General features: G+C 43.2%; 1 protein-coding gene across 3 annotated transcripts; it reads left to right on the forward strand.

Annotated features, from left to right (window-relative positions):
- Window positions 1–2,718: 2,718 nt before the first annotated feature.
- On the forward strand, window positions 2,719–15,641 carry PCMTD2 (protein-L-isoaspartate (D-aspartate) O-methyltransferase domain containing 2). 3 transcript variants are annotated; one of them, XM_040607817.1, is made up of 6 exons: window positions 2,734–2,842; window positions 5,979–6,313; window positions 7,595–7,697; window positions 9,483–9,654; window positions 10,631–10,754; window positions 12,218–15,641. In XM_040607817.1, the coding sequence occupies exons 2-6, from the start codon at window positions 6,007–6,009 to the stop codon at window positions 12,598–12,600; spliced, it is 1,089 nt and encodes a 362-aa protein (XP_040463751.1). In that variant the 5' UTR covers window positions 2,734–2,842; window positions 5,979–6,006; the 3' UTR covers window positions 12,601–15,641. The 3 variants fall into 3 exon arrangements, with proteins under 3 accessions (XP_040463752.1, XP_040463751.1, XP_040463750.1); XM_040607816.1 differs by lacking the exon at window positions 2,734–2,842 and adding an exon at window positions 3,062–3,300; XM_040607818.1 differs by lacking the exon at window positions 5,979–6,313 and having other exon boundaries at window positions 2,719–2,842.
- The last annotated feature ends 41 nt before the right edge of the window (window positions 15,642–15,682 follow it).

The raw sequence follows: 15,682 nt of genomic DNA on the forward strand, positions 1-15,682 counted from the left end.
TCTTCTCATTTTGTAGCCATACGTTGCATCAAGTCCTAGATCTAAGGCCAGTCAAGACAATTTTGTTTGATCCACAGCCTTAGCAGTCACACAGACTGCACAGCCCCAGCCAGCGCTGTGTAGGTCACTGACAGGAGAACACACACACTTTTAAAAGAGGATAATTTCTCAGTTTGAAATGGGTGACAGCATCTACCTTTTCCCCATGTCATGTCAGGCCCTGCCATGTTGGTTACAACCATTGAAGGAGCCTACGTGGGTGGGTAAAATCTAAATTAGGTGCTTAATGCTCAGCCAGATCGTGCTGAGGGACACTGCAGGAATGGCAAGTCAGATAGTGTCACAGGCTTTAAATACTCCATTTTTCCTTCAAGCACCAGCCCCTGGTGTCAGGTGAATATGCTTCTCACTTCTTTTCTTCTCAGTAAATTTATATCTGGCATTTATGGTTGCAGAAAAAAAATAATAAAATCCAAGCATGTGGTTCAAGTTGGGTGTTCATAAGCTCAAAATGAAGAATATCAATTAGCTCCCAGAGTAATGTTTTTTTGCTAAGTTCCCATGATTTTTCCCAAGCCTGACTAACAATATCAGAACATCTGGTGTTGGCTACGCTTCACACGAGAGGTTCAGCTACAGCGCAAGGACGGTGTGTGCCAGCTGGGGACTGGCATCTCCCCAGCTCCTCGCCGGCTCCCACCGCCGGGCTGCTCCGTGCATCCGCTCCCGCACCCTGGGAAGCCCCGATCCCACCCAGAGCTGGGACAATGTACTGTCACAGCAGGGATCGCTGCGGAGGTGTCCTGCAAGGGATGAGAACTGGGAGAACTGGGTGCTGAGCTGAAGGAACAGGTGTGGAAATGTTGCCCTGTGCTGGGAGCCAGAAATTAGGGCAGGGTAGGGGGTACGGGGCTGCGGGAAGGCAGTGCCACTGGGATGAGAAGATGCTCCCAGGAGGTGTGCAATGGGACAGATGGGGAAATAAGAGTCCTAGTCTGTGTGTAGTTGTTTTGTGTTTGCGTGGCAAGGTTTTCGTAGCAGGGGAGCTACCAGGGTAGCTTCTGTGTGAAGCTGCTAGAAGCTTTCCTCCCGTCTGATAGACAGACAGACAGCACAAAGGTGGACTCACTGCTGGCCAAGGCCAAGGTCAGCAGTGACGGTGGCAGCGCCTCTGGGATAACATATTTAAGAAGGGGGGAAAAACCTTGTGCAACAGCAACTTCAGCTGGAGGGAGGAGTGAGAATACGTGAGAGGAACAGCCCTGTAGAGACCCAAGGAGGTGCAGGAGGAGGCAGCAGGGGCTCCAGGCCTGGGGCAGATATTCCCTGGCAGCCTGTGATGAAGACCACGGTGACGCAGGCTGTGCCCCCAGCCCATGGAGCCCATGGTGGAACAGTTTCCCCCCACAGCCCCGGGAGGGCCCCACACCGGGGCAGGGGGATGCTCACAGCCGGCTGTGGCCCCTGGGCAGCTCCTGGCAGGGTCTGTGGCCCCATGGGGAGAGGAGCCTGGGCTGGGGCAGGGGCTGGGGACCCCACGGGAACCCCCCTGGGGCAGGCAGTGCTTGAGGGGCTATGCCCGTGGGAGGGACCCATGCTGGGGCAGTGCGTGAGGAGATGCAGCCCTTGGGAAGGGCTGACATGGCAGCAGCTCCTGGAGGGTGGTCTCCAATGGGAGAGACCCCAGGCTGGGGCAGGGGAAGGGTGTGAGGAGGAAGGAGCGGCAGAGACAATGTGCGATGGACTGACCATAACCCCATTCCCCTGCACCATTCGAGGGGAGGAAGGAGAGAAAACGGAGAGTGAAGCTAAGCCTGGGAAGAAGGGACGGTTTGGGGGAGGTGTTTTAAGATTTGGTTTTATTTCTCATTATCCTGCTCTGTTTTGATTGGTAATAAATTAAACTAATTTGACCAAGCTGAGCCTGTTTTGCCCATGATGGCAATTGCTGGGCGATCTCTCCCTGCCCATACCTCGACCCAGGAGCATTTTGTCCCATGTCCTCCCCCCTGCCCAGCTGGGCGGGCAGTGACAGAGCGGCTGGGTGGGCATGCAGCAGCCAGCCAGGGCCAGCCCCACCCTGCCATTCATATTTCGGCTGGACCAGTGGGTGCAGGCTGTTGGTTCAGTTTGTATTTAGACCTGGTCTACATTTATGCCTGGCTGATATCCCTGTGCTGCTGGCCCAGGCTATATTTAAGCCTGGTCTGTCGGCTCCAGCTGCATTTAGCCCTACTCTGTAGCTCTGGTCAATATTTAGGCCCTGCCTATAAGCCCAAGTAGTTGACCAAGGCTTTATTTAGAGCCAGTTTGCACTTAGGGCCGGTCTGTACTTAGCTCTGACCTGTAGGCCTAGTGCATTGTGTGCTGTGGTTTGTATTAAGGCCTGGCCAGTAGCACTACCCATATGTAGACCCTATACATAAGCCCCATAAGTAGGTCCCATACGCAGGCCCTGTGTGTACTCAGGCCACAGTGCCAGCAGGGAAGGGTGAGCTCCTGCTGGGATGGGGACCGGAGACCCTCGGCCGCCCCCGCACTGGGACGGGCCCCCCTCAGGTATCCAGCGCTGCCCCCGCGACCGGCAGTGGTACAACTTTCCCCCCCGCGCCGGGTCGGCATGGTACAGCCTAGAGAGCGCCCCCCGCCGGGCAACAGTGGTATGGTCCCTGCCCCCCCTTCCCGCGGCGGTGGTGCGCGCCGCGCCTGCGCAGTGGCGCGGCCGGTGCTCAGCTGGGCAGTGTTTACAGCTGCGGAGCGCGGCGGGACGGCTGCGCCGCCGGGCCCGGGAGGGGAGCGGGCCGTGCCGGGCTGGGCTGCATCGAACCGACCCGCTGCTCAGGTACGGCCGGAGGGCGAGGAGACTGCCCGCTGACGTGCGGCAGGGCCCGGCTCGACCCGACCCGACCTCACCGGGCCGCTGCAGCACAGCCCCGCCTCCCACCCCACCCCCAATTCACCTCAGCCCCGGCCTCAGCGCCGCCGCCTCAGGCTGCTGCCCCCCTCGGCCCTGCCCTGCGGCCTGGCTCCGGCCCTGGGCCCCCGCCGGGCTGCCCCGCCGGCCACAGGGCCCTCTGCCGGGCCTCCGCCCGCCGCCTCCCCGTCAGGGCGGCCTGTGCTTCCCCCGGCGGCGCGGGGCCCTGGGAGGGCTGCGGGCAGCGGCCTGTGCGGGGACCGGGGGCACCCAGGTGGGGGTAAAGCGCGGGAGTGTGTGTGTGTGAGTGGATATCAACGTCAGGCTGCCTTAGACCTTCCTCCCACTGTCTCTATCACTTTCCTCGCAGCAGCCTGGTAACGCAGGTAGTGATGGAGCTGTGCGGCGCGGGGCTTTTTAATTTGTTGTGTGAGAGGGTTAGAAAGGATCGGATTGAAAGCTTGTGCTAACTGTAACTTTTTTTTTCAGTCGGTAAATAGCCTCACCTTTGTTATTCCTTCTTGAGGGTATTATGTCAGAGCAGGGATTACCCTGGAAATCTGCTGGGGTGAAGAACTGCATTGTTGTGCCTTGTATGTTGTTTTGAGTCCTCCCCTGTGCATCTGCTGGTGTTTGCCTTGGAAGAAATTGCTTTAATTTCAGTGTTTTGTTTCAGGCGTCTGAATGCAGCTTCTCATGTCAGATTTGTTTGGTTTTCTGGTTTGCTTTTCTTAAAGGGGAAGATGGCAATGTGCAATTGAAGGGATGTTTCAGCCCTAAAAGGCTGCTTGGTTTGGTACCTGTGTTGTGATCAGCTAGTGATAATGGTTTTTGCATGTGAACTTTGGCTCTGCTCAAATTTATGGAAATACGTGCTTTATCTAGAAGTGTGAAAAGTCCAACTGGGCTAATTGGGGAGGAAGAGGATCTTGTTTTAAACAGTTTGTTAAAAATAAGTCCTACTCATAGTCTTGTTTGCTACTTCCACTAGGAGAAGGGAAACAAGGTTAAACAAAGGTGTGGAATTAGCCAAAGAGGAATTTAAAGGTCAGAGTTCTATGTTGTGCATTTTATTGGAAGTAAGCTAGGGTCCAGTAAAACTGAATATTTCAGAAGTGACTGATGCCTGTCACAACATGGATATTCCTTAATCTCACTAGGAAAATGTCTTCCATGTTGTAAAACATGGAGTAACAGTTGTTGATCATATAGTTGAGCTAAAACCAGGTCGGACCAGTTGTCCCAGTGGCGCTTGCATACATCAGAAAGAATTTGTTGGGGATCCAAAGTGGAACACTGTTAAAGGCACACATTTTTATTCATGCTTTAAATCTGAAAATGTAGATTTTTAGTAGCAGAATTGCTCAAGTGGAAGGAAGAGGCAAGCCTATGAACAAAATACACAAAAGAAGGTCAAGGGAATTGATACCCTTGGGGAAGAGAGTATTTTAATGCAAAATGTTGCATAAAGCATACTGATCAATGGTATAAGCAATCCTATATGTGCAGATGAAATGAGCTGTGGTGTATGTAAGAGGAGGAAAAAAAGAAGAAAGAATCAAATTGGCTGATGAACCACGTGAGCCTTCAACTTGATACATTTCCACTGTGAAGTAATAAAACACATTCATTTTTTGCAGAGAAAATGAAGGAGTAACTACAGAAAGGAGAGGGGTGGTACTTTTTTAAAAAAAGTTTTATTAATGGTCTGGAACTGGATTAATGCGTGTGAGATGTGAATGTATTAAAAACTAGCTCAAGTTCCCTGCCTAAGTATGTCTTATTTTATGTGTCTCTACAGGTAATCAGGATGATATGTTATTTGAATAACTGTGAAATTTCCTTAGACTCTTGTAGCTTTTCTTTGTTTCCTCTGAAAATGAAAGTGTGTAATTTGCTCTTGCTGAATGTAGCAAATAAACCCCAATAATTTAGCTGTAGGTAGATCTTCTGATTCCAGGAATGAACTCCAAAGCTGCTGCTTCTGTGATTGTGAGCACAGAAAGGCATTGTAAATAGTGATTTTTTTTTTTAAAAAAAAATGCATTTTTGTTTTCTGAAAAGTGTTTTTTTCCTCTTAAGATATGTGAAGGGAAGAAAAGCTAGATAAATTTTGAGTGATAAAGTTCTTCCATGTTCTTCTCCCTCTGTGCTTTTTCCTTTACAACCTGTAGATAGTTTACTACATGAAGTATATAGCCATGCTTAGTATAATGCAGAGTCAAGGAAGGTGCCTGATTTTCTTTTCCCCAAACCAACAAGACTCAATAGGTTGCTGGAGCTCATCATGTTGGTGAAGCCAGGATATTTTGTAATTCATAAGTCTGTGTCACTGAAGAGTTTTCAAGTTGGGGATTAGCTCATCTAGGACTTAAGAGGACCTAAGAAATTCCACAGGCTTCAGTGGAAATTCTCTCTGCAGATGCTGTCTGTATTGTTAAGAGCTTTACTAATGATAGTGGCTCAGGCTCTAAAGATGAGCTGTGTGAAAGTGCAGTTGCTGAAGTAAGCAAGCTTGTACTCTAGGTCTGAATATTTTTGACCTCTGTGAAATCAGCATCTGATGATTTTCAAAGAAAATGTAATTTGAGATTTTTCTGGTTCTTGCTGCCTGTATTTTAGTCTCTTAATTTCCCCTTGATACTATAAGAGGTAGAAAGTCTGCATGTGGCAAGAATTCTGACAGGCAAGCCAAAGTGGCACTGTTGGTTGGATTTGCAATGAAAAGTGACCTACAAGCATAGGAGCTAGAACAATCCTTTTGTATAAAAGGGTTCAGGGGAAAAGCTGACATGCTAGTAAAATGTTGGTAGTGTTTGAAGACAGGCATTGCACATTTGAATTGTCTATTGTGATTTTTCCCTGCTAGTGTCAGGTACTAAATGCCAGATCTGCTGTATTTTTCTTTTTCATTGTTTTAATGGGAGTGCTGGTGGTAATTTTGTTCTGCTGCTGGTGGTCCTTAGAGTACCTAAAGGTGTGTCTCTAAGTACTTCATATACGGCAGCATAATTTAGTGTTGAAGTGCGTGTCTTATACCTCACCTTCCTTTATTATCTTTTAGTTTTAGTGCTTGTAGAAAACTGTTGAAGATGGGAGGTGCAGTGAGTGCAGGAGAAGATAACGATGAATTAATTGATAACCTGAAGGAGGCACAATACATCCGGACAGAACTGGTAGAGCAGGCATTCCGAGCCATTGATCGAGCAGACTACTACCTAGAAGAGTTCAAAGATAATGCCTACAAGGACTTGGCATGGAAGCATGGAAATATTCATCTCTCAGCACCATGCATTTACTCTGAGGTGATGGAAGCTTTGGATCTGCAACCAGGGCTGTCATTTTTGAATCTTGGCAGTGGCACTGGTTATCTGAGTTCTATGGTTGGACTCATCTTGGGTAAATACCTTTTCAGTCATGTTAACTGTTTATGTTAGATTAGAAGAAAAGTTTTGAGATTGGGAATGAAGCATTCCTCAAGTAATGAAGCTGAAATGTAGCTAGGAAAGTAAAGAATGCAGTAATCCAACTGGCCAATTTATCAGGATTCTTGCAGCCTTCTCTATGGAGCTGGATGGGATCCAGATTTCTGTGGCAGTTCAGAACAGGCAACAATATGATTGCAGAGGTGGATTTAGTGGGTTTCTGCAGGACTGGATGTAAACTTGGGGTTTTTGCCCCTTGAGCAAGAGCACAGCTCCAAAGCAGGAGTGCCATGTTTAAACTAGAATTGAGATGTCTGCAGAAACCTGTGACTACAGCTGCTCTGTGCCTTGTTTGTTTTTACACTGTCCTGTCTAGACTGAAACATGTTTGAGATCCAGTTTTGACTTACCAACAAAGAGGTGGGAATAGTCTCTGGAAAGCGCATTGGAACTAACTGTGACCACATCTACCGTAGGCTCAAAGCAATGCATCAAAGTGCAATTATACAATTGCAATTCACCCTTAAGTGTTATAGTCAGCAGTTGTGCTGCCAGGATAGACAGCGAATGACTGTAGGGTACATGTTTTCCTTTTGTGGGAGCGTCAAGAATTTTAACTGTTGAAGTGTATGTTGTCAGGATAGAGCCTTGCTGCCATCTCCCATTCGTGGGTTTCTGCTGGGTTTGTTGGGATTACCTAGGATGCCAATATGTAACTCTAGGGCTTTTGAATTCTTTCAAATTTTGGGAAAAGTTACCAAGTCAGTTCTGAATAAAGTGTGAGAGCTAAAACTGCTGTATTTTCCAGTTCATTTTTGCTGTTACTTGAGGTGCAATATGTGGTTACTGTTCCTGATTCCTCTGAGGAGGTTTTTAGGATATCAGCAAGGGGTTATAAAAATAACATAATGAGTCCCTCAAAAAAAAATAATCTTCAAAATATGCAGGATATTGTTCTGCATTGGAATTTTTTCCAGGTGGTCATTAATAGTATCAGTGTTTCCATCCTACAGAGGAATTTCCTGCATAGTTAAGAGCAAATGACTCAAGATCAATTGTGCAAAACAGCCTCATTTTCTGCGAAAATTTGCAGGTATAGGGTTGCAGTTCCCACTAAGATAGGTGACCCTGTGCAAGTGCTGGCTGTCTGACACTTGAGGAGTGATCCATTACAAGAAGTAACCAAAACTGTATTCATCCTGCTGGATTTTGTGTCGTTGCCTGTAACCGTTATCCTGACGTTCTCAATTTGCAGGTCCTTTTGGTGTTAACCATGGTGTGGAGCTTCATTCCGATGTGATCGAATATGCGAAGCAGAAATTGGACTTCTTCATTAAAACAAGTGACAGCTTTGACAAGTAAGAATGTAGAATGCCCATTTGAATTTATTTTGTGCCTTTGGCTCTATGTCATTCTTGCTCCCATGTGGCAGCTCTGGATTCAGGGTAATCTGAGGATTCTGGCTCCTTAGGCTGCCTGAGCTGCAGTGTGTGACCTTCGAAGCTGATGGGTATTGTGGGGGTGTTTCAGAAATTTGTGCAGTGTTTTCAATAGCAGTGCTGCTGTTTTAGAGCTTAGAGGAAGCTGAAGGAGGTTACTTGTTACCTGCAAGTGCATTTTAAAATAACCTGAAACTTGCAAATAACAATAATTGTTATATTTCTGATCTGAGAACATGCATGGTTATCAGAAGAATATGAACTGATTTCTGTGGTGGCCTGGTATGTTTTGTCCGAGAAGAAAGAAAAAATAGGGTGTTTTAAAATATGAAGGTAGTTTTATGATTATTAAGTTGGTACTAAAACTACTTGGGATTTGATTTATGTTCTTCCTTGGAACCTATTTTGCTGCTGTCACAAGTAATAACTTTCCAGCAAGATAACCATTGCCAATAGTAACCTCAGCAATAAAAGTTGTAGCTGTCATATTTTTTGGATCTATCTCACAGCTTGTTCAAACAGGGAAGTGAAGCATCTCTGGATACCTGATAGCCCTCCTCTCATGGGAGGAAGAAAATTAAAGTCATTACATGTTGGAATTTAAACCACTCAGCCTTGTGCCGTTACTGCTGTACTGGAGAGCTACTGATGAGAGGGCTGTATTTTCTTGATGTTGGCAGCAGACCGAAAGTTTTCGGTGTGGATGGTGGTTGCACATAGATGATGGTGGTTTTTTTCCAGAGTCACATTGCTATTGTTTGTGTAGGTGTTTTAAGGAAGACAATTTTTTTCTTTCTCTCTCTAGACAAATACAGCTATGGAGCAAAAGTGAGCTGAATTCAAAAGTCAACATGAGTGGAAAATTGGCATTGCTGAGAGAAATGTCTGCTGGGTTATGCTGTTAGAACACCGTGTGCAGGAACTCTTAGCTGGCTGCTCTGAATGTCTAGCACGCTTTACAAAACCAGAAAGCTTCAGGAAGTGTTTAGGAATAAATAGGTGCTATACTGAGCTGCCTCCCAAGATACCAGTAGAAGAATGGATATGTTGTACAGCTTGTATGAAAATCAGCTATTTAATGTAGGGCTTAAAACTTAGGTAGTTTTGGAGCATGTAAGAGAACCAGAAGCATCGTAGAATCATTCATTGTTGTTTTAAACTGAATCAGAAGTGTTTATGGGCAAAAATTCTTTTTTTTGAAGGGTGAAATCACAGTTCTTTTGAAGCTAACGGCAAAACTTCCACTGGCTTCAGCAAAGCATAGTTCTGAAGCATCAGGTGATTAGTTCCCCACAACATCTGAAAACCATTTAAAAGCTTTTGAAAATGAAAACAAAAAAAACCCCACCAAACCTGGTGCAGGACTTTAATATTTGGCATTGCAGGTCTAATATTTATACTTGCATATTATAATGGAGTCAGCATCAGGTGACTAAAAATACCTTGTTTTGCAGCTTAAGTTTGAAAATATGCATCCTTATCCTTTGGAGATTGTAGTCTATGATTCTCACTTCATTGTTCTGTGGTTTTGAGACTTCTGGCTGTGGTATGTTCTGTTAACATCTAGAATATATGGGCTTTGAAGGAGAAATCCTGTGAAACTGTTGGGGTTATTTAAGTGCTTTTATCACTGTTTCATAATCATGAAAGTAATTAATTTGATAAATTGTAATATTCTTGTACGATACACATCTTCATTTTCAGATTTGAATTTTGTGAGCCATCTTTCGTTACCGGCAATTGTTTAGAGATTTCCCCGGACTGCACTCAGTATGACCGTGTTTACTGTGGTGCTGGAGTACAGAAGGAACATGAAGACTACATGAAGAACCTGTTGAAAGTTGGGGGAATTCTTGTCATGCCTCTAGAAGAGAAGGTTGAGTGCCTTTCTACTCATATTTCTCTTTGAGTTATTCTTAATTCTGATCTCGATTTAGTCAACAGCTTTTTCTTTAGTTTTCTTTCAGTTTGCCCTTTTTGTAGCAGGTTGAAGTATTAAGTGCACCAGTTTTCACAATGAGTGGAAACTGAACTCTGCACACTTGATAATATTTAAGAAATTAATTGTTCTACTGGTCTTTTGCATATTTCAGTCTGGTGTTAATTGCTCATGTACTTCCATGCAGCAGAAAAATCTAACAAGGCTTTTTTCAAGTTATAAATCTAGTGTTATACTTAATGGAAAAATACATTTTGCACCCTAACTGGCTTATCAAAGTGTGCAAGTTGTCCCTATTTACAAGTGTCAGTGGATTATTTTTTTTCTTTCAGTAAAAGTAGAAAACTGTCCTGTGTGTGAGCTCAAGACTGTAATTCATATTATCTTTTTGGTGTAAAGGTGTGCTATTTTAATGGACTTGAGTGGCTGAGGTGTAGGTGTCTGACCTCTTACCTCTGTCAGGGTAGTTGAGATGAGCAGAGTTTCTTCCCAGTGAGATGCTGTGCAGTGAGTTCATTTGTGAGATTTGAGCTGGAACAAAGCCAGTGACCTGCAGACTTCCTTCAAGAGCGCATGTTCATCAGTGACTGACATGTTCTCTCAGTGGTCACATGTAGCTGTTCTAGAATTCAGAATTAAGGAAGACGTGGGAAAGCAGGGTGACCCAAACTGCCAGTGCTTATACTCTGTCGCAGCAGATGAAGTTACTTGGGGCTAATCCTGTAAGGAGTTCAGTTTTTCTCAAAAAAAACCCCAAACCTCACCAGTATTTCTCCTTATTACCTAACTTACTGTTTGAGCTTCTAGTACTTTAACCACTTGTCTGGGCAGAAAAGTTGTTTGTTCATTTTTTTTGTTCAGAAAACTTACTATAGTTCGCACAATGGACAATAATCTCCTTGTTTTGGTTTAGTTGACTAAGATAACTCGTACTGGCCCTTCTGCCTGGGAGACCAAGAAGATTCTTGCTGTTTCTTTTGCTCCTTTGATTCAGCCTAACCACGCAGATTCAGGAAAATCAAGGCTTGTTCACTTGCGTGAGTACAGACGTTCTTGAGTATGGGGGAGGTTTCTTCTGCTGTTTGGCTCTAAGCTGCACCTTCCTTCCTTAGATGTAACATCCCTATGGATATTTTCGAGGAAAATTACTTCCAATTGCTTCCTTCTTTGAACAGTTGTCTAAGTCCTGTGTTGGATCGCAGTCTGTCTTTGAGGATATCTGTGGAGGCCTGGTGCAAGAATCAGAAATGCATAAAATAGATTCTAAGTACAAATGATTCCTTGTGAAACTACCTAAACTTTGTGGGGTGTTTGGTCATTGTTTTTGCACATGCAGACATCTGTTTTAATAATCACCTTTGAACAAACATAATATATACTCAAAGGCTTTCACTGTCCAGCAATTCAGAATTAACCCTGAACCTGGAACTTGAGGGATACAAGTTGTGCAATTTTTGGTTAGCTGTTTGAAATGCAGGTCATATGCAGTGGCCTCAATCTTTAAGCCATCAGTGTGGAGAGGCGTCTTAAGAACACATGAAGACAGAGATACTTCCATAAAGAGATTAATGAGGCTTTGTTCTTGTTCTGGAAAGGTGTCTTTGCATGACAAAAAGCAGCTCAGTAAGCAGTCCTTATAGTGCTGTAAAGTTCATAAAGTGTGTATTTCAGCATGCTTTGTTGTGAGACTTGCATATATGTTACATGTTATTTTTTTATGGTTCCTTCATTCAGGTCGCAAGAAGTGTGTCAGTCGAAGACAGGGGTTTTGTTTGTTTCGGTTTTAATTCATTTTAGTACATGGAAGCATGTGCATCTGTACTTATTTTTTCTTTATGCTGCATGAGTTATTTTGTGCATTTATGGGCTGGCAGAAAATAAGTGCAGAAGACAGAACAGTCTTCCAAACCATTAATGTGGGAGGCATTTTAATACAATAACTTATTGTATGCTTCTATAATTACTTTTACCAGATGATTTCTAGCCTGTCTTCACCCACCAAGTCTGAAGCAGTTTTTGAAGAGCATAAATAGTACTCATGTTTTATAAGTGAAGAACTTGGCAAAGCTGAATTAACTTCACAATAGAAAAACCATTTTATGGAAGAATTAAGTAGACTTCAGGTCTAGTTATCTACAGTAGGAAAATATCTTTTTCGAAGTTATTAAACAGTCACAGTTTCAGTCACTAAGTCTGCATTCTTATAATCTTTAAGACATGTGTATCTTAAAATAATTGTGAGGACTTGACATCAAAATATGAAACTCCTCTTTCATCCCATTCTTTTTTTTTCAGTTAATGAGAGAAATGCATAATTAGATTTTGTTTGGAAAGTTACAATACAGTTTATCTGAGTTGACAGGAGTTGAATAGAGCTGTTTTTGTAATCACAGCAGGGAATTCAAGTGGCCTGATTTAATTTGAGCAAATACAACTTTTCCTATGAGTACTCTTGAGGGGAGTTTCTCCATATCTGTTCATGGTTTTCATTTTGTTTTAGCCCCAGTGGCTGTTCGCAGCCTCCAGGATCTGGCTCGCATAGCCATCCGAGGAACCATTAAAAAAATTATACATCAAGAAACAATGAGCAAAAATGGAAATGGGCTGAAGAACCCCCCAAGATTTAAACGAAGACGTGTGCGTCGCCGTCGCATGGAAACTATTGTTTTCTTGGACAAAGAGGTCTTCGCTAGTCGTATCTCCAACCCATCAGATGATAACAACAACTGTGAGGATATCGAGGATGAGAGACGAGAAGAGGAAGAAACTAAACCCTCTGAACTAAAGCCAGATCCTCCTGTAAACTTTCTGAGAGAAAAGGTCTTGAGTCTGCCTTTGCCTGATCCTTTGAAATATTACCTGCTTTATTACAGGGAAAAGTAATTTCCTTCTTCTAGAAAGTGGGAAGTAGGCAGAAAATGAAGTACTACTTAGGGCTTGACAAATGTATACCACTTGCTTGCCTGCTAATATGACCACCCAAGGCAGTAGGCTAGCTGGGGAATGTGGCTGCTGTATACTTAAACATTATAGCTTTTTTGAGTTTCTTCTTTCTTCTCGGTTGTGTGCTATAGTTTTATTCTACAGCAGGAATTCCTTAGGAAGCAAGTTGGTGAAATGCTCAGCTGCTTATGGAAAGGGTTTAATTCCCTGAAACTAACTGCACAGAGATATTCTAAAAACCTCACAGCTGCTCTACTGAATTGCAGGTTTTAAATATTCTTAGCAGTTCCCCAAAGACCTTTGTTGTCTGCACTCCTCCCACTAAACCTGCCATGTGTTTACCATGGTATGCGTTTAATGGAGGATGAAGATTATTAGTGAAAACTAACCTGGCAAATCTTGTTTCTTCCAGTAATCTGAAAAAGCACAACTTTTACAGAAAGGAAAGAATTTATGGCGTTACCCTTGAGGCATCCAGGTTTTGAATGAGAAGGAAAGCATCAGCTCCACTTTGGTTGGTCTCAGTTTTGCTTATAAACCATATATAATTTTTCAGTAAAAGGTAAAAATGTTTTGCAGAATATTGGTTTTCTTAATGGAAAACACCTGTTCTAGTGAACTTGTCTGAGATGCACAGGGGGTGTTTTTTTGTGTGTGTCTTTTTTTTTAAAGTGATGGAGGCAAATGAAGAATTGCAAAGCTGATTAGCTTTGACAGGATGCTAGGGTAGTCAGGGTGTGACTGTTGTCTCTGGAAGTGTTCACAGAGTAATTCTGAATGGGGAAGAGGGTAAAGAGGGGATGCAGAGCAGTCAGTTTATAAAAACTGATGCTGAAAGCAAAATCTGCAGTTTTGCTGTTGTGTGAGATAACTTATGTCTGCTGGGCTGAACAGAGTGAGGTGCAGATTGTTAGCCTGAGCAGAGTAGCTTGTGTCCTGGTTAAAAAGCCAAATGTAGTTTTGTGGAGAGGGTGCAGAACCTGAAAACAGTCTAGAAAGCCAAATTGATGCACTGCTTAGGTGTTCCCACATGTGTGCCTCTGCTGTAGCAGGATGGCTAGAATACAACTTGTGCGCACACAGGTGCACACAGGTATGCAGAGCATACTATAGGTGGAATGAAGCTGATCGACTTGGTAAGTTATTTTATTCCTGCAACAATTAAGTAGATGTTTTAACAGTGTCATACAGGAGGACTTTCCACTCTGCAGTTCTGTGGATGTGAACTCTAGTTTTGATTCCCAAGTCTTCCTGTAATGGTGATGGAAGGAGACAGGTGTTTAGAAGAGGAAGTTTGCTTGGTTCAGCCTGTTTGAAAAGTCTGCCTAAACTGGTAAGGGCTGGAAAGAAACCCTTGAGCTTGTATTGATGTGAAAAATACTCCTAAAGCTGGGGGGGAGGTGGGTAACAAACCCCCTCTCAGTAGGTAATGAAGATATGTTAAGGCATTGCCCCATCAGAAGCACTTAAGTTGATATCACTTTGATATCTCTTTTTTTACCATCTCTTCATTTTCTGAGGAGGAAGGAATGAAAATTGTCTTGCCAAAAGTATGCTGGGTTTTGGGTTAATGGTTCTGAGTTGCACAACTTGCTTAATGATAAATAGTGTTTTGAAGTTCTGTGTGGCTTTGAAAATAAATGGGTAACTCTAGTACATCTAAGCCCAAGGTGCAGAACTCTTCCTTGCTTAACAGGCTTTTTGTGTGTCTTTCAGAATATAATCTGATAATACGGTGTCATTTGGCCGCTGGCACACAACGCAGTTGTAGACTGTGTTTTGCCTCCGGTCTCCACTTCTGGTCTAAATGATACTCCAAGCTATCTTGCTCCCTCAGATTTTTATTTCTTTATTTTAAACGGGGCAGTTCTGTGGCCACTGAGCTGATGGTTTCCTGTAAACATGCAAGTACCCATCTTGTAATTCTAGCAAGTAAAGTGAATTTCTTTCTACAAATGGCAATCCTGAATAACGGTGGTAAATAGAGGCTTAATTGAATCTGTGTAATATTTCTCTGTGCTTCCCCAAAGGCTGTTGCCTCTGTATTTGTTAGGCATTCCTGCTTAATAGCTGTCATACCAGGTATGTGCCTTTCTGTACTGTGGCACAGTTTCCATACCCCTACAGAGTACAGGGTGTCTCCTGCGGTTGGCTGCTAGGTCATCCTTCAGTTTGTTAATTACAAAACTTGTTTTAAAGAAGTTGCTTTGAAAATTACATTAAACTTCAGGTTCATATTAGTAAGCCTCACTGAGGTTCTGTTGAAGCTGACCAGTTGGAGAATTGTCTTTAATTTATCCCTGTTTGATTTTTATCCCCATCCCACCCTCAGTTGTAAAAGATATTTTATCAGATTTTTCACCAGATTTGCCTTTTTTATTACATTTGCTAGATTTTTGTAGCTTTCTATAAGATGCATAAAATACTGCTATTTTTTCCTGGATAAGGTTAAATAAATAAATATATATACAGGAAATTTATGTTCTAGGTTGTCAAATTGTCCCCTTGTTCAAAAACCCACAGATTCGAACAAACACATAGTAGAAATTCTGTGTAATATAATTGTGAAATAGTATTGCTTATAGCCTGTAAATAAAGGGGAACTGTAAATACATTTTCCCTGTGCACAAGCACTTGCACTGTAGTTTTGTATGCGTTTCTAATAGAGTAATTGTAGCTTAACTGTTTTTGTATAGTCTGTAAGCTGTCTAGGAGTTTTACCTGCTTTGTTTACTTTTGTGTTCCAAGTAGTCTTCACTTCAATTGTATGTGTCTCCTCCTGGATTTTGATACAGCAGTAAATTTGCAAAAACAAATGAACTTCAAGCTGCTTTAATCATTAGTGTATAAACTGAAAAAATCTATGTGTAGAAGCTAGAGTTAAACTGGCCTGAGGCATGCAAAAGTGTTACGCAATTTAAACTTTATTAATAAGTGTTTCTGTATCAATAAATTCAGTAAAGACTTTTTAGCCTTCTTAACACGGCTTCGCATCATGTTGTGATTACAATACTTTGTAGAT

The sequence above is a fragment of the Falco naumanni genome, chromosome 10, assembly GCF_017639655.2.
Source record: "Falco naumanni isolate bFalNau1 chromosome 10, bFalNau1.pat, whole genome shotgun sequence".
Lineage (NCBI taxonomy): Eukaryota > Metazoa > Chordata > Aves > Falconiformes > Falconidae > Falco > Falco naumanni.